This window comes from Palaemon carinicauda, chromosome 19 (genome assembly GCF_036898095.1).
Source record: "Palaemon carinicauda isolate YSFRI2023 chromosome 19, ASM3689809v2, whole genome shotgun sequence".
NCBI classification, from domain to species: Eukaryota; Metazoa; Arthropoda; class Malacostraca; order Decapoda; family Palaemonidae; genus Palaemon; species Palaemon carinicauda.
Genome location: NC_090743.1, coordinates 49,918,860 through 49,937,264, shown reverse-complemented (window position 1 = coordinate 49,937,264; position 18,405 = coordinate 49,918,860). Strand labels below are relative to the sequence as shown.

At 46.5% G+C, this 18,405-nt stretch overlaps 1 protein-coding gene across 1 annotated transcript in view; it reads left to right on the top strand.

The window, feature by feature from the left end:
* The window catches only part of PGS1 (Phosphatidylglycerophosphate synthase 1), a 156,358-nt gene extending 138,445 nt beyond the window's left edge, over nucleotides 1-17,913 (top strand). The window contains exon 9 of the mRNA XM_068393558.1: nucleotides 17,598-17,913. Coding sequence (XP_068249659.1) covers nucleotides 17,598-17,800 — 203 coding nt within the window. The 3' untranslated portion in view covers nucleotides 17,801-17,913. The remainder of the gene's footprint in view (nucleotides 1-17,597) is intronic.
* Nucleotides 17,914-18,405: the final 492 nt, after the last annotated feature.

Genomic DNA, 18,405 nt, shown 5'->3' with positions numbered 1-18,405 from the left:
TTACCATGAGTGTGGGTTCATGGTATTTTGCTTGGAGCCTTCTCTTCTTCTGCCTCAACATCTGGAGTATCTGGCCATGATATTGAGTCAACGGCCTTACCACGTTGGAAACCCCGCTTCTCGTCCATCCAGCGAGGTTAAGCAACGTCGGTTCTGGTCGGTACTTTGATGGGTGACCACCTGGGGACGCCAGATTCTGTTACCACATCCTCCGAGCCTTCCTTTCAGTTGACTGTGGCAAGACTGAGGAGAGTCGCAGTACCTGTTCTCAGTGAAGCAGAGCTTTCAGCCCTACCTTGGAACGTTTCCTAGTTCTCCTTTCCTCATTGACCCGTTTATAGTCCGAACGGTCGCCTCAGGATAAGTTCCATGTGGGGCGGTCTAAGTTCCGGTGGCTTCAGGCAATGTTTAACCGGACTTCCTGGCCCCTATGGGACTAACGGAACTATTAGACCTGCAATGGGTGTTGACCTATGGAGCCTCTTGATGGTAGTGGATATTCTCGTCCTTTCCCCACATTCTTGATGCTGTTCTCGGACCTGTCAAAGGAAAGGGGGGGGGGGCATGTTCCGGTCCAGGCCTATGGTCAAGACCTGAAGGATACCTCTCCATCATTCAGGCAGGCTTAGGGGCCTTAGTCTGGCCCCTCTACAGATCCTACAGCTCCTGCCGAGTCGCCCCGTGCGCGTCGACTTCATGATTCTGGCGTATTCTAACCAGCAGGGGACGCATTTTCACACCTTCCCATCTTGCAGTAGAGATACCGGGATGATTGAGATTCTCTCAATACCACCATCGGCTCTCATTCCAGGCAGGGGAATGTTCTCTCCGACTATCCGAGCAGAGCCTCGTAGAGAGAGTGTACCTGGGGGTCTTTGACCTTGGGTAACCAGCAAGTCCTGGTCTGGGGGACCTGATCGCGACAGCTTGGACCCTCAAGCTTCCGCTGTTCTTTCTCCCAGTCTCAGACCCCGAGACTCTGGCAAGATGCATTCCGGTGATGGTGGGACAACTTCGACGCCTGCGTCTTCCCTCCTTTTTGTCTGTGGAGAATGGGTCTCAACAAGACCAGGTTGTCTGTCAACCTTTCAATGGGAGAGCTCCACTGGGACTATGCGCAGAACGGTTTCTGGACCCTCTGCTTCCCCTGACGGAAATCCCGGGAGAGCTTCTCCCACGGCACAGACTACTCAAACAACCACACTGCAACATCTTTCACGAACCGGGGCGTCGCTTCGGCTTCATGCCTGGAGACACTACGCCTCCTCCTCAAGAAGAGACAACCCGCTACAGTCGCGGGACGGAGGTCGCGTCTTCTGCGATAGTCATCCACAGGGGTCTTCCAGGCGAAGTGAAGAGTCTTCGGTGGTTGGTGCCGTGGGAGATATACCTCTTCCCTTGAGGCCGCTTCTCCAGCATTAACGGTCCTATTGCCTTTCGGCGGGAGGAAATTCCTTTCCGCTTTCGGCAATGAAGCCTGTTGCTCAGCCTTTCCCTGACCTTCAGGCTTAAAGGAATAACTTTTTCCTGCCCGCTGGATCTTTCCTCGCTCATGCGAAGCTACGATCGTCCCTGCCCTAGTCGGAGTGAGACCTCCAACTTGGAGCATGGCTCGGACTTTTTAGTCCCTTAAGAGATCTTCTCAAGAGCCTTTACGACAGGCCTCGGATTGTATTCCGTCTTGGGTCTCCTGCTCACTCTGGCCGCGGACAGTGTGTAACCAATCTTCTTGGTCTCTTACGACTCCGCCCTTTCTAAGGAAGAAGGGAAGGCAACATTCAGGTTCGCTCCTGAGTTGTTGGCTAGACTCAGAATCTTGGGACGGCCCTTCGGTCCAATTCCTTCAAGATTTCGAGTCTCCATTCTGTATCTGATGTCCCAAGACCTTCTCTTTCTTGCCAGTAAAGGAATCGAGAGGTTAGCGCTGGGAACAGCTGCATTTTGTCCTCAGTTGCAGCCGATTTGGGAGCACAAGGAGGACACGGGGGAGAGTCACCAGTATACCTCTTCAGCCCGGACTCAAGGACATTCATCTCGACCTGTCTCCAGACCCTCCCCCGTCACGTCGCCCTACAGCACGATGTTGGATACATCGCAACGTCCCTCGCCTTCGAGTAATACTACTCTGTGACGCAGGTGCTACAAGCTGGAGTCTGGAAGCGTCTAATGACCTTCGCAGCCCGCTTCCTGCAGGGCGTGACCCACAGGAGTCTCGATACGTTTTCTATCGCTCTGTGGTGGCTACACAACAGCTGGTCTAACCTCAGGCTCCTTTTTGGACAGGTAGCAGAAGGTTGAGGGCATTGTTATCAGGTTTTAGTCTGCATGAACGAAAGAAGTATGTCTGGCTCTTATTTCTTTCTTCATCATCCCCTCTACGGGGAAGCAGCATCCTGGTCTCTGCATAGCTGACCTCGAACCTCTGCAGGTAAACCATGCTTCCTTGTGTTCCGAGTATTGAGTCAATACTGTCGCGTCCCCCATACCCTGACGAGGTGGTATTGGGAATGTCCTAACCCAGAGTTCCTTCTGGAACTCCAGGTCAACTGCCTAGGACGGGTCACACTTCTTCCTTCACACACAAGCTTACGTAGGCCACATGGTTCCTTGCGGAGCAAGGAACTTGTGAGGTGCAGGGACTCCTTTTCTCGAGTGCGACTCACTCGGATTCTGAGTCCCCGGGTAAAGCCAAAGCCAGTATGGCTGGGGACTTTCCACCCTACCTAAGGGGTAAGTCACCCTCTGTAAATAGCGTGGTTTGTATTTCGGTTACGGAACAAATGACAAATTCGAAGATAATTTGTATTTTTCCTGACCATACAAACCTTAGCTATTTACACATATTTGCCCGCCAGCCCTGTCCCCCAAGACAAGTCCTACCTCTAAGTGAAAGTGAGCATTCATCTGTGTGTGAGGGGGGGGGGGGGTAGCTAGCTACCACTCCCCTACCCCCTCGCTAACTAGCGCGGGGGTAATACACCCTCGTTAAATTCTAATGGCTCGCCATTTCAGCTGCGCTAAAAGGTAAACCCTCTATAAATAGTTAAGGTTTGTATGGTTAGGAAAAATACAAATTATCTTTGAATTTGTCGTATTTTCTTTTACATCATAAAAATGAAATACTTTTGCTTGATAAGTTAGTATTTTCTTTCATTTCTTGCAAGAAAAAGGAAAGGGTTTGACATAATTTGTAAGTCATTCGTCATTTGTATGGTGGAATGCGCGCTAGCAAAACAAATTATTTCCTTTCGGTGTATTACTGAGTAATCTTGTTGTTGGATCTTAAGCTAGGCAGGATCAGGAAATGATAGTCAGCGTGGTTTCATATCTTCGTTGCAACTGATTCATAGCGGAAGGAAATACAGATAGCCCGTGATGTGGACAATGACGTCATTTATGTGGGCAGCGCTCAGGTGCTCCAAGCAGCCTCATCTTAACACATTTTACATCTCCCTCCCAAAATATTATGAGGGTAATATTTTCAAAACTTATAAATGACAATATCCAAAGCAGATATGACAAACTAAATGCTCAACACTCTTAAAGAAAAACAGACATGTATAGTAATTCATAATTGTAATAATTAATGGTAACATTGTCATTTATTTGTCATATTCATCTAAAGAAAAGGGATTTTGACGAAGGAAAAATCTATTTCTGGGGAGAGACCTGTGACGCCCGGTGAAAAGGGTCCTTCTTATCTCTTTTCTGATATAAATACTTCCAAATTTACCAGAGAAAGTTAAAGCATGGAATGCAGAGGTTACTACCCTTGCGCGAGCACCCTAAGGGCGTCGTGTATAAAGAAAGGGCGTGTGAAAACCACTATTCACAGGTCATCTTCCATTTAGATCAATCCTTCATCAAAAGGGGGAGCCGCCCTAACGGCACCAACCGAACCTACCTGATCCACTCAGCGACGCCTGCCTCGAGCTCCCTCTACACATCCCTCTACATGAGATGGCTTGGAAAGGAAAGGGACGGGGAAAAAACCAGGGAAGGGTTTCACCGGGCGTCACAGGTATCTCCCCAGAAATAGATTTTTCCTTTGTCAAAATCCCTTTTCTGGGTCGACCTGTGACGCCCGGTGAAAATGTACCATAGAATGCCTTCCAAGCCCACAAATCAACAGGTTAAAGTAAAAGCGTTATGTATAACTGGAGATTACTATATTAAGGCACGTAATGCGACTGACATAAACATCAAAATCTCATCAAAATATAGGTAAAGGAAAAATGTATATGAAACCGGAGGTTAAGTATAATAAGTAACATACTGTCCCATACAAAATAACAATTCCTAAATAACTAAACAATGCCATGTAGGCACAAGTAAAGTAAATGTACAAAACTCCAGAACGTCATATTAGACCAACCAAAAACATAGGTAGCAATGGAATCAAATAAGGCAAGAGGCAAAATATAATAAAATGGGTGCAAAAGACAAGGTAAACTGTACAATACCCTAGGATACCAAAAATTATATACAATCCAAAATTAAAAGCTACCAACATGAGTAAGTCAACATGACATAAAATAATAAGTGGGCTAATCCACCGACATAACATAGCAATGAGGCAAAAACATCGACCAAGGTGAGAAGCAACGCGGTGGGAGTGGCAGGGGGAAGGGAGAAGGTCGAGAGGAGGACGAAAAGAAGAAAGGCAAGAAATTAATCGGGTGAGATGACACTCCCAGCTGCAATCGTAGGAAACTTGAGGGCCTGCAAGTTCTTCAAATAGTGGCGTTTGAAAACCATCGGGGATTTCCAACCTGTGTACTTCTTAAGGTCATCGAAATCCATGTTCTGAAAGTAATTGATGGAGGTGGCTACCGCCCGGATATCATGTGCATGTGGAAAAGATTCCGGGTTAGCTTGTTCGATAAAATAAAGGATTTGCTGTCTGATGCCTTGGATGGAAATAGTACCCCATTGTTCCCTGACAAACAAGGGGCCAGATGAGCGTGATGCAGTCCTCGCTATAAAGGCCCAAAGTGTAGCGACAGGACACAAAGAAGCATCTTGGGGCAGAGGAATAATTTTCCAGGGGGACCACCTATTTGTGGGTCCTCATTTTTGACTAAGAAAGCTTGATCTGGAGAGAGAACTTCTCCTGACGGGAGGAAATCTAGGTTTTCGGGATTACGGGAGAGAGCTGCTAATTCCGAGATTTTAGCACCTGAGGCCATGGCCGTGAGAAATATGGTCTTCCTAAGAAGCGATATGTAAGAGCAGGATTCGTTAACAGTGTCTGACGCGAGCTTGAGAATGTCGTTCAGAAACCACGAGACCTTTTGTGGACGAACAGAAGGTCGAAGCCTAGCACAGGCTTTTGGAATGGATGAAAAATAGGAATCTGCGAGGTCAAAATTGAAACTCACATAGAAGATCTTTTTCAAAGCTGATTTGATTGTGGTGATAGTACTAGCTGCGAGGCCCCTGTCAAAAAGGGACCAAAAGAACGAAATGGCCAGGTTAGGGGTCATTCGAGTTTCATCTGAAGTTTTTAGAAATTCCGCCAGCTTCTTAACTGCCGAATCATACTGCTGCCTAATCGTGGAGTGTCTCTTGTCTGATTCAATAAAGAGGACATTCTCCGGGTCAATATTTGCATCCTTATGGGCTGCAAACTTCATGAAATCCACAAAGTTAGGGTTTGCGCTATCCTTGAGGAATCTGACACAGTCCGTGTTTGGACCACTTGGGTCAGCTTGGGGAATGGGATCCGGAACGGGCGAAGTTTCAACTCTAGGAGGAGAGGAAACCAGCTGCTTTTCGGCCACTGAGGTGCTACCAAAGCCACCTTTCCGTGGAAGGAGCGTAGCCTCGGTAAAACTTTCATCAGAAGATTCACCGGAGTGAATAGGTAAATCTTCCTCCATCGGTTCCAATCCAGGGTTAGTGCGTCCATAGCACAAGCCTGAGGGTCCAGGTTCGGGGCCACGTAACAGGGAAGTTTGTGGTTGAGTTGTGTCGCAAACAAGTCTACCTGGAGACCTGGAACCAGTCTGGAGATCCACCGGAATGAATTCGTGTCTAGGGACCATTCTGATTCTAGTGGTTTTGTCCTGGATAGTGAGTCCGCTATCACGTTCTGGACTCCTGCGAGGTGAGTGGCTGACAGGAACCAGTTCTTTTCATTTGCCAAGGTAAAGATTGTGACCAGGACTTGATTGAGATTGGGAGATTTTGATCCGCCTCTGTTTATACAGTGAACTACCGCCGTGCTGTCGGAGACTATCCTGTGAGTGGAGCGTGGAGGGGATAGTCGTTTTAAGGTCAGTAACACTGCCATGGCCTCCAACACGTTGATGTGGAACTGTTTCATCGTAGGGGACCAAGAGCCCTGAAACATCTGGTGTCGGTAATAGCCCCCCAACCACTGAGAGACGCGCCTGTGTGAATCGTCACACGTGGAGGAGAGAATTGTAGAGGAACCGATTTGGAGAGGTTCTTCGGTTTTGACCATGGTTGGAGTCGACGAACTAAGACTGAGGGGATCTTCGATATCTTGTCTCGTAATCGTGTTGTAGCTCTCTTTCTCCAAACTCGGTTGATGTCTTTGAGTTTGGCCTTCAATAAGAGGTCTGTCACTGAAGCGAATTGGAGTAAGCCTAGGACTCTTTCTAAGGCTCTTCGTGAAATATGTTTGTTCTTGATGAAGTGTCTTGTCTTCGAAGCTATCTCCTTGACCTTTTTGGGAGGAAGAGATAGTTCGTGACTTGTGAGGTCCCATCTGATGCCTAGCCATTCGAATTTGCTTGCTGGTTGTAGGCGAGATTTCTGTAAGTTGACTTGGAATCCTACCTTATGCAGAAACTGAACCACTTTGGTTGTAGCCTTGTGGCAGTCTTGAATCGTCCGTGCCCAGATGAGCCAGTCGTCCAGATAAGTGATCACCATGATCCCTTGGCTCCTGAGCTGTTCTAGCACCGTTTCCCCTAGCTTTGTAAATATCCTGGGAGCAATGCTGTGGCTGAACGGCATTACTTTGAACGCATAAGATTTCTTGCCTAGGCGGAAGCCGAGGTAAGGAGAGAAGTTTCTTGCTACTGGGACGTGATAATAGGCATCTGTAAGATCGATAGAGGTGGTGACGGCCCCACGGGGAAGTAAGGTCTGTACCTGAGAGATAGTCAGCATGCGGAACCTGTCGCAAAGAATGTAAGAATTCAGTTTGGACAGGTCCAGGACCACTCTCAATGCCGATGAATTCTTTTTGGGAACCGTGAACAGACGGCCTTGAAATTTCAGTGACCGTACCCTCTTTATTGTCTTTTTCTTCAAGAGGTCCTTGGTGTACTCCTCTAGGATGGGAGTGGGCTTCTGGAAGAAGGACACTATTGGAGGTGGAAAACCTAGTGCCTTCCAGCCCAGGCCTTTAGAGACTATACTGTGGGCCCAAGGACTGAAGGTCCACTGGTCCCGAAACTGGTACAATCTCCCCCCTACCGGATTCGCTTCATTGCGTGGGGTTGAACTTAGTCCCACGTCCTCCTCGGGAACCTCTGGCTCTAGGTCCGCCTCGCTGGCGGAACTGACCTCTACCCCTGGTGCCGCCTCTAGGGTATCCTCGAAAGGAACCCGAGGTCTTGTACGCCTGATTGAAGGCAGGGGAGGTCATCCAAGATGTTGCCGAAGTTGGTTGGGTACCTTAAGGAGCTGGGAGGAAGACAATCTGTTGAAGAGGGGTGGATTTAGATGTAGAGGGAGTTGAAGAGTGAGGGCCTGCAGAATGATGAAGCTGGCCCCTACCTGTCTTGTATGGAACATAGGACCTCTGTTTTTTCTTTGAAAAGGGTTGACGAGGCATGTTCTCAAATTTACACTTATTTGAGAGGCCCCATCTAACCTGAAGGTTTTGATTAGCCCTCGCTGCGTCCTGGAGAACCTTATCGTCTTCTTCCTGGGGAAACAGAGTTTTACCCCAGCAGGAGGAGGCGATGAGTCTATTAGGCTCATGCCGAATAGAGGCTTCGGCGAGAACATGCTTCCGACAATTAGTTCTCGCAGTCCAGAAGTCATGCAGGTCCGACTGGAACGACTGCAGGAGGATCTTTGCCTGCACCCGAAAGAGAGGTTCGTCGCTGTATAAGGAAGCTATCAACTCTGAAGATACTACTGAGTTTAGAGATCTAGCCAGTCGGTTTCTCGCTGGAACTCCACTTTCAATAAGTGGTCCGGGAGCTTAGGGAGTCTTTCCGAGAAGAGAGAGGAAGCGCAGTCCGGGTCTAATTTACCCACCGTAAATGTAGAGGAAGCGTCGTTCCAGAGCGCCGAGGTGCCAGGAACGAGGAGAGAGGTGGGATCCGTTTCTTTAAGGGTCGGCATGGGGATGCCGTCCTTAACTGACTGAATAGTCAATTCCACGATCTTGTCAGTAAGAGGAGACGGGATGGACTGAGGAGTGATGAAGATCGTATACGCTCCTTTGTGGGGGTCAACTTAGAGTTGATACATCCCCATTCCGCCAGAGTACGGGGCCAGACAGCTTGGGCTTGCTCCTTAGGGAATATTATCGTCTCCTTTGGGACCTTATCCATCCTTACTAGTGCATGTTCCTTCAAACGAACAAAGCCACTGAAGGGGAACTGGAGGTCCGGGGGGTAGAACTCCAGATCATCTAGAGGGCGGGTCCCCAACCCTTCTAGCGTAAGCGTGCCATCCAAATAAGGGGCATGCTTCGCGAACCGCCAAGGGTTATTCTTATCGAAGGGCGGAAGCTTCGATGCATCAGGAACTGGGGACGGAGCAGGGTGAGACTTGTCCCGTATGAGGCCAGCCACCATGTCCTTCAGCTCTGATATGACCCCCGAGTGTCTTTGCAGCTTCGACTCTACCATGTCCTGAATGAATTCCAAGGTTAATTGGACGTCCGGGGAGCTACCTACAGCGGAAGCCTTGGACTTAGCGGACTTACCCTTCTGTCCTTTAGGACGAGGAGGGGTTCGTGATAGCATTGTAATGTCATGGGCTGAGGAAGGTCCTGGGACCGGAGAAATGGACTGTGGCGAAGCTGAAGTATTGATTTTGGGTTTGTTCTTACGTATAGGTTTCACCTTGGGATGTACCGAGACGGAACCTTCCCAAGGAGAAGTCTGAGGCTTGTCAAAGCCGTGGAAAGAAGAAGAAGAGGAAGGTGTAGGGGAAAGAAACGGTTCTGCCAAGTCCACACCACTCACCTGCTCCTGCATTGGTTCGGTGTGAATGTCGAGGGTGGAGATGTCTCCGGAGAGCTGATGTTCTTCTTCTATCGTAAGGGCTGCCCTGATACCCTCAATGATGGGGGCAGCTTGTTCCAGAGGTACTGCGGCCAAGGAGGAACCAGGAAATAACCGGGAGGCCATGTCCGTAGCGAGGAGGTAGGGGTAACCGGTCGGGGCATTCCTTCCGAAACCAGACACCCAGGATCGGAGGCTGGTCTTGGCCGTCCGGAGCGAATCCTCGTCAGCCTGAAAAAAGGGGGTAACTTAGAACGGCAGACGGGAAACATTACGACAGCAAGGATTAGGATAATATCTGAATAAGCTGAGTGTCCATATAAAAGCAAGAAAAACTTATATCAACAAACGATATAAAGCGGAGCCTTAAAAACTACCATGCAGATAACATAGCTAACTTACCTCATCATTGAGGAGAATGGATGACAGCTCATAGCAGAGCGCGCATGCCTCCGGGAACCAGACCATGTAAGCGGGCTGACCAGCTTCCCGGACAAAAGAGATAGCACAGTGGGCATGCGACCGGCAGACGTCATGGCCTACCGGATCCAGAAAGGTTACAGAACAGCCCTTGGCGGCACAGCGTACTTTCTGTAATATAAAGGATAAATAAGTACAAAGTTTCCCACGGGCTATACTAAATATAAAATAAGTAAAGACAAGGAAGCTTATAGTTGATGTGCATAATTGAGGTCGTGTAATATAAGGAGCCGGAGCTCCGCCGTAATTACACAAATATAAATGTTATGAGAGATTCTGCTATAGAATGTGCATATGGAGGGGCCGGAGCTCCGGAGTAATTACTGAAAATAGTTTGGCCTATGTAATGGGAGAGCGCCGGAGGGCGACGGAGGCCCGGCGTGTATGAAGGGGTGGGGTGTGGGGTGGTAATAGATCCTTAACCCAACTAAGGGATACATTAACACGACGTATTAACTAGATTTCCCACTGATCTCCGGTAGGATGCACAGGAGAGTAAAACAAAAAGGGGGGGAAAGGAGATACATCTGATTTCGTGTGAAATAAGGGCCGTAGCCGGAGTCAAGATGCGGAGAGCCAACGAGGGGAGGATTCCCTGTCGAAGGGGCGCAATAGATAATAGGTAAATGAGCGTTCCCGGCTCTAGAGTGAAATTCATGGCGGAGTATGAATAATGTCCTGACCCAACTCCCAGGCCGGAGCGAGGAGAGGGTGGGACTAAGGGGAGGGGAAACAGAAGGCAGCGCAATGCAGGCCAACTAACCTTTAAAAGACTCTAACACGAAAAGGATCTAAAAAACCAACCAAAAGCCAAGAAAGAACGCAGTAACCTTGAAATATAACCTCGTCTATGACGTAGAATTCCCAGAAGGGGGAGATAGAGAGAGGGAGCACCCGAGTCTATAGTAAAGAAAACGGGAACTCCAGCCTCTCGCACTCGGTGGTTACAACAATCAATCTAACAAAGCACGAACCTCAATAATACATAAACACATCTGTCCGAAAGAATAATAATAAACGTAACGAAGAATAGCAAAAGGGGAATAGAATAATACAGTCAAAATAATGAATCATAATGAAAAAATGCCGACCGAAGTGGCGGTACTAAACTGTAATAAAACCCCGAACGCTATCCTTCGCTAACAGGAAACGGACTTGTAAATGACTAATAAGTACCAATAAAAATAATGATAAGCGGTTCAACAAAAGAGGCATGCAGCCTACAATCTTAAAATAAGATTAAATGAACCTATCAAGACAAAAGTACCAAAAAGGGCAACGCATTAAGCAAAAAGAAAACGCACTGAGCGTAAACAACAAAAATGGCCGCGTGGGCCTCGGAAGGCACAAAGCCGAATGCATTAAAACACTTCCTATCACTTAACACAAACTTGCCCGGTACATAAAAAACTGTCAAAACAATCTATGGTACTTAACATTGGTGTAGGGGTAAGGAGAGCTTCAGCCATGATGAAGAAATCCACAAAAAACAGCTAAAAAGCGAGACACAAAACAAAGCAATCATCGTTAGTACAAGTCCAACAGAAGGATGAGTAGAGGGCGCTCGAGGCAGGCGTCGCTGAGTGGATCAGGTGAGTTCGGTTGGTGCCGTTAGGGCGGCTCCCCCTTTTGATGAAGGATTGATCTAAATGGAAGATGACCTGTGAATAGTGGTTTTCACACGCCCTTTCTTTATAGACGACGCCCTTAGGGTGCTCGCGCGAGGGTAGTAACCTCTGCATTCCATGCTTTAACTTTCTCTGGAATATTTGGAAGTATTTATATCAGAAAAGAGATAAGAAGGACCCTTTTCACCGGGCGTCACAGGTCGACCCAGAAATTAATGGTAACATTAGGATGACTGAAAAGGAGAGAGAGAGAGAGAGAGAGAGAGAGAGAGAGAGAGAGAGAGAGAGAGAGAATACTTACATCAGCATTGCAAGATGTGCACAAAAATTGACTTGTGAATGTAACTACTTCTTCTTCTTTGTCTGCATCTTTTCCCACTTCTATGTGGGGTCAATGTTTCTGGTCAGCTTTCTCCATCCAGCTCTGTCCCACACTTCATCAGCGGTCAATCCCTTTGATCGAAGGTCATCTTTGGTACAGTCCATCCACCTTCGCTTTGGTCTCCCTCTCCTTCTCGTTCCTTGTACCTCCATTTCCATCACTCTCCTCCCAATATACTGTTCATTTTTTTCTCATGACATGACCATACCACCTCAGTCTACTTTCTTGGATCTTATCTGATAGTTTTCTAATTCCTGTGGTACCCTTAATTACCTCATTCCGTATCTTATCTCTTCTTGTCACCCCACACATCCATCTCTACATTCGCATCTCTGCCACTTCAGTTTCTTCTCTTCTGTCTTCTTTCTTGAGTTACTTTTATTTTATGAATGCAGAATCAGAGCAAAGATAAATATATATAATCGTTCTTCCAGATAGGGGCCTCTCTCTTCCTTGGAGGCTGTACCTCTGGTGCTGAAAGAGGAGACTTAGGCTCATGAGCCACATCGTCGTCGGTAGGAGTGACTCCTGTTGTCTCATTCAGTGACCTTGAGGTGACTTCTGTTCCTTATCGACGGACACCCACTACCATCTAGTCTTACGATGTACTGTCTATGAGGTCGTTGCTCGACTATGATTCCCAGCCTGTCCCAGGCCTTGGTCATCTGGTTCTGAACCCTAACGTGCATGCATGGCTGTAGGGGTGTTAGCCTCTTGTCGCTGTTGCTTTCAATTATCTTCTCATTTTTCTCTGCTACATGAAGTTCTCTTTTTCTAATGGATTTTCTCCAGTGGTGGTCTATCATATAGTTGAGTTTTGCAGTTGGTACACCATTGCGTAGCTGTCTCCCAGTTGCCAATTGTGCTGGAGATTTATTTATACCCCTTAAGGGTAGGTTGAAGTATTGTAGCATGGCCAATGATACCTTGTCGTTATCGAGGCTTCCAGTCCTGCTGATACTTGTTCTAATTATCCTCTTTACGTATTCAATTGTGGCCTCGGCTCTCCCATTGGATTGCGTGTAGTGGGCCGATGATAGGCGTATGTCAGCTCTCCATCTCCTGTAGGTCATCATCTCTTCACTCACCAGGTTGGTGTCGCTGTCGTTAGACGATTATTCAGGTGCTCCCCATCGAGTGAAGTAATGCCTAAGTTTTGTCATGATCTTTGCAGATGAGGTGCCATTAGGGAAGTGGGCTATTTCTAGCCAGCCTGTAAGCCTGTCACAATATGCCATATACATTTGTCCTTCAAGCTGAAACAGTCCATGACAATCAGTTGGAACAGATACTCTGTGGCAGGGGTCATTTTCATGACTTCGGCAGGCAGTGATGGTGAGTGGGTGTCGCTCAAAGTACACCGTGAACGATGATGCTGGAGGTCACCCCCGATGCCAGGCCAATAGACCAAGTGTCTCTCTCTTCTCAACATTGTATCTAGACCTTGATGTCCAGCATGGAGGTTGGCGGTTGTCTGATAGCAGAGCCCTTCGGGAATGACAGGGCGGATGCAGTTGTCGTTGAAGTAGTAAGTGACCAGGTTGCCAGATATAGAGAGATGTTCTCTGATACCGTAGAAGGGCCTCAAACATGCAATTTCTTGAGATTTCTTCGGGTTCTAGTCTCCTGCAGTCACTCAAGTGACTAGTAGCTGATATGCTGGGTCATCCAGGGCTGCCTCTTCAACAGTTTTCTCGCCTATGATGCACTGCTCCTGTAGGTTTTCTGTGATTGCTGACACCATTCTTCGTTGAAGCTTGTATCCTGTCTACCTGGCCCTGTCCTCAGGGAAGGAAATCGAGAGAGGAAGTCAGCAGCATGATTTCTCTTGCCTGGGAGGCATTTAACGTTGAAATTATACAATAATGTTTTCTCCTTTAATCTAAAGAGTCTGGGGTTGGTAATATCGCCGAGACTTCTATTGCCTAGTAACTTGACTAAAGGGCGGTGGTCCGTGACAATGGTTAAGTTCTGGCAGCCCAATAAGAATAATCGTGCCTTTTTTAAGCACCAGGCCACCGCAAGGGCTTCCCCCTCCACAGCTGCATACCCAGACTCGGCGGGCATGAGGAAACGACTGCCACAAAAGGCTATTCTCCAACCATCTCTATAACAGAAGCAGGTTTCGACGGAGGTACAACTGCAATATTTTTGGAGGTTGACGAAACCCACGCCCTCCTTACTCCATTCAGTGACTGCAACAGTCGGCCGCAGCTTGTCGTAGTAGGTGAGGCCGTCCTTGGCCAACTTTCAGACAATGTCTTGCACTTGACAAAACTTCTCCTGAAGGTGCTCATCTCAATAGACCTGTTTGCCTGAGGGCTTCTTCAGTAGGTCTCTAATGTGGGTCATGACGGGCGCTGTTGTCAGGAAGGGGGCCAGCTGATTGACAAAACCATACCATGACCTGATGTCAGATATTGTGGGCTTTTGGGCCATAGAAAAACTTTAGCTGGCAGATAATCTTCTGAAGGCTTGTAGGAGTCCCAACCGACGTCGAACCCGATGAATTCCACTTCTTTCTTGCAGAACTTGAATTTTGCAGGTTTCAAAGTGATGCCTTTATATGCACAGACTGCAAGGAAGTCATACACATGCCAAAAGGCATCTTCTACGCTTGAATCATAAAGAAGTGTGACGTCCACACACTTGAACTTCCTGGGTACTTCTTCAATGGCATCATCAAATCGGCGTGTATATGCGTCGGAGGCAGAACAATGTCCCATTGGTGTCCTTTGGTATTGGTACCTGCCCCAAGATGTGATGAATGTGGTTAGCAGTATGCTTTCCTTATCCAGTTTTACCTGGTTAGATCCCCAATAGGCGTCAGCCACAGTCTTGTACGAGCAAAGGGGAATGATAGATACCATATTGAAGGGCGTAGGGGCATGGTGCATCTTCCTTCTAGAACTTGCGTTGAGTTTTGATAGTCAACCGTACACCTTGGTTGCCCCGATTTCTTGGCCGCATCCACCATACGTGAACACCATTCTGTGGGCTCTCCAGGGGGTAGCTCTTTGTAAGACCTCTCTCTTGACATCCTCTTCCAACTTGGCTTTCACCTCCTTTTCCCAGTGCTTAGGTACTGACGCAGACGTGTGGCAGGCTTAAGGAACTTCGTCAGGTAATAAGTGGATACAGTGGGGTTCCCCATCCCTTACCGGGAAGGGTTCTCTCTCGGTGTTGAAAATCGTACTTGAAAAATGGGCTAATAACCAGTTTTCTAATCTGGTAATATTCCCCTCACCAGGGGGAAATGGAATGGCTGACGGTCTCGCATGTTGATCGGTTGCTTCAGCTAATGTATGGGTTGCACTTGCTGCTGTGGGGGCGGAGTCCGTGAAGGGTGCGTGGTTTGGAAACGTTTCTGGCACAAGACCAAGTTTCTTGCAAGCATCCAGGGATAAATAAAAATCAATGGAAGACTTTACTAAGTATACTTCCTGGGTTGTGTGCCTCCCCTTGTATTCTATGGTGCAAGAGATCGACCCTAAACACTTCAGATGCAGGTTGGCAGTCTCGAAATCCTCCCTTCGACCTCAGTTTAGCTGGTTTTGTGTTCAACCTCGCAAGAATAGCAGGTCCCTCAACACAAACCTAGGCACCAGTGTCTGGCACCGCTCGTACACAGGACCACTGTCCCAAGTTGGCTAAGCATACATCGACACAAATAGTGGTTTTCGGCGACGGCCCATTCCGCAACCTTGCCTCTGCTGCTACTACAACCGGGATCACTGTATCCGCTATGTCCGACTCAGCTGCCAGACCACTAACGTTATTCCTGGCGCTCCGCCCTCTGCCACATTTCTTTAGGTGACTGGTTTTACCGCAACCGTGACATGTCATTTTTCTTGCGGGACATGAGGAATACCTAGGGGTATGACGAGTACCACAATTACCGCAGGGGCACGATTGTACTTTTACAGGGGTGCTCCTGTCACCTCCACCTCGTGTTCCTCCTCAAACCCGCCAGCAGCAGCTGCTCTAGGGGAGCTGCTGAGCCATGCCCTATTATGAAGGGCGTTGTCACGGGTGGCCTCTAATGCACTACACATGACTCTGAGGGAGTCGATATCACGAATATCATTGCATGATTGAAATACTTTCGTTTTGAACACTTTGTCACTTAGGCCTACCATGAGCTTACGCAAAAGCATATAATCAGATAAATCATGATTGCAATTAGGACACGTGAATTCACAATTAGTAGCCTTTTGCGTACACTTAATAAAATACAGTAATCATTGAAGGACTCACTAGGCTCTTGGGCCGAAGCTTTTAATACCATTTGCTTAACCGCATTGAATGTCCCTTCAGTAGACAGGATACTCCACTGGGCATCAGTATATAGAATCGAGGGCACGTTGTAATATCGGAACACAATGCAGCCTTATGTGATGAACTGCCTCGTTAGGCTTCAACTTGCATAGTTGCAGCCAACACTCCATTGACCGTTTCCAAGACCTGAAGGCTGCATGGGACACCTCAGCCTCGCACTTTTCCGGAGCCGCTGACTAAGGGATCCTTAGTTGGGGTACATTGCTACCCTGGAGTGACAAGGCTGTTTTCTCAGCCTGAAGATTCTGGATGGCTTGTTGCTGGGTTTGTAACACGTGGTGAGCCTGCAGCATGGAAGCTGGCGATATCCTGATGTCGGTTCCTGTCCTTGCAATCCTGCCCCTATGGGATGCAAATGAGGGTCTTCTCGGTGGTGATACCATGCTGTACCACGTTTATTACTCTAGGTCCTCTTTTTCTTTTCATTCACTGCGCCCTGTTGGATCTTAAGCTAGGCAGCATCAGGAAATGATAGTCAGCGTGGTTTCGTATCTTCATTGCAACTGGTTCACAGCGGAAGGAAATACAGATAGCCCGTGACGTGGACAATGACGTCACTTATGTGGGCGGCACTCAGGCGCTACAAGCAGCCTCATCTTAAAACATCTTACACTTATTCCCATTATCGAATCATCGAGTAATGATACAAAGAATTTCAGATAGTATTTAAAGAAATAAGAAGATTTAACAGAGAGAGAGAGAGAGAGAGAGAGAGAGAGAGAGAGAGAGAGAGAGAGAGAGAGAGAGCATTTATATGATAACTAATAATAAGGTCTGTAAAAGGACTGTATGGAAACTGTGATAGCCTATAACATATTGTTGCTGCTGCTATATTCATTATGAAGAGATTTTGAATAAGTTAAGAATATTATATTAACAATTCCGTGTTATTCGTACTACAGTATATGTGCGCATAAACGTAATACAGTAGCATGACCTTGAGATCAGCTGATCCCTACCGAAAGTAATTGTTGATTTTTGAAATTGAAAAATAGAATACAAACATGCTATAATAAACCACAATAATGACTAATGAAATATGAGGCTTAATAACGAATAAAAAATTTAATACCAAAGGTAAACAAAATATTAAGTAATTCTTGATGTTTAAAATTCTTCCGAAGTTGGAAAATAAAATACAAAATTACTTTATCAGAGCATATGATATCCTATGAAACAAGAAAATTAAATAATGGTATACAGTAAGAAAGTATTGATAAAATATGACTTAGATGATTGCTGAATCATGACGCATCATAATAAATTCATGGGAACTTCACTTTATGAATTCTACATACATCGAAATCGACTTAAGACGCGTGTCTTGGTCTGTATCTCCGTTGTAAGTCGGCGACTACCTGTAGTTAATCTAGAAAAGTCACTCCCAAAAGTATCTTCCAATTTAACTATTTTGCACCATGTATTGACATTAGTTTTAGGTGTAGGTGTTATACAAAAAATTAACTTTTTCACTAAAATTCTAGGTTTGCTACTAATGACATATATATAAATTTACTGTTGTGCGAGTCACTTGTTTCTTCTTTATAGGTAGACGGTCTGTAAATCGGGATCTAGAGAGCCAGTTGGTGATTCTGACCAGTAATCGTGCTCTTCAAACATCTCTACAGGAAGAGCAGCAACACCTTTATAGTTTGGCTAGTTTAGTGACCCGGCAAACTTTTACTCAGGTTGATCGATTAGTTCCATACTGGGTACGTTTTGTTATACCTGTTGTCAAACTGTTCATGTAGTTTAGTGTCGATAGATGAAATATTTAATTCTTATAGTTTTATCTTCTTTTATACTGTTATATGTAGTTTTTGTGATTTTTTTACATAATGGCTTCTATTTGTAAATACATGCCATTGTTATGTGATAACTATGTTTCATTATACCCTCATTAGTAATAAGAATGGGGATGAAAATGTTTCTGTTAGGCTGAGATTTATTGAAAGGTACTGATGTGTAGAGCTGGTAATCTTTTTTGATGAACAGATGGCAAGTCTGGGAAGTATCTATAATTTCTAAAGCCTGGTTTAGTGGGTTGTCATGGTAAGCCAAGAAAATAAAAAATCAATTATGGATTGATGAACAGTGTTAGAAGTGCACTGACTGTAGCCAGTACTGTAGTTGTAGGCTTTTGTAGTGGGTCCACTATACAGAAGTACCTTACGTGATGAGTGCTGTAACTTTGTATACGTGCAAATCAAGAAACAAGCACACAAACTAGAACTGGTTTACAATCGTTGCATCGGTCTGAGAGCAAAAAATCTCGCTCTCTATGGGCATTTTATGTGGACAAATGTTGACAAAACTAGCCATAAATTGCAGAAACAGACATATGGTGTTTACACTG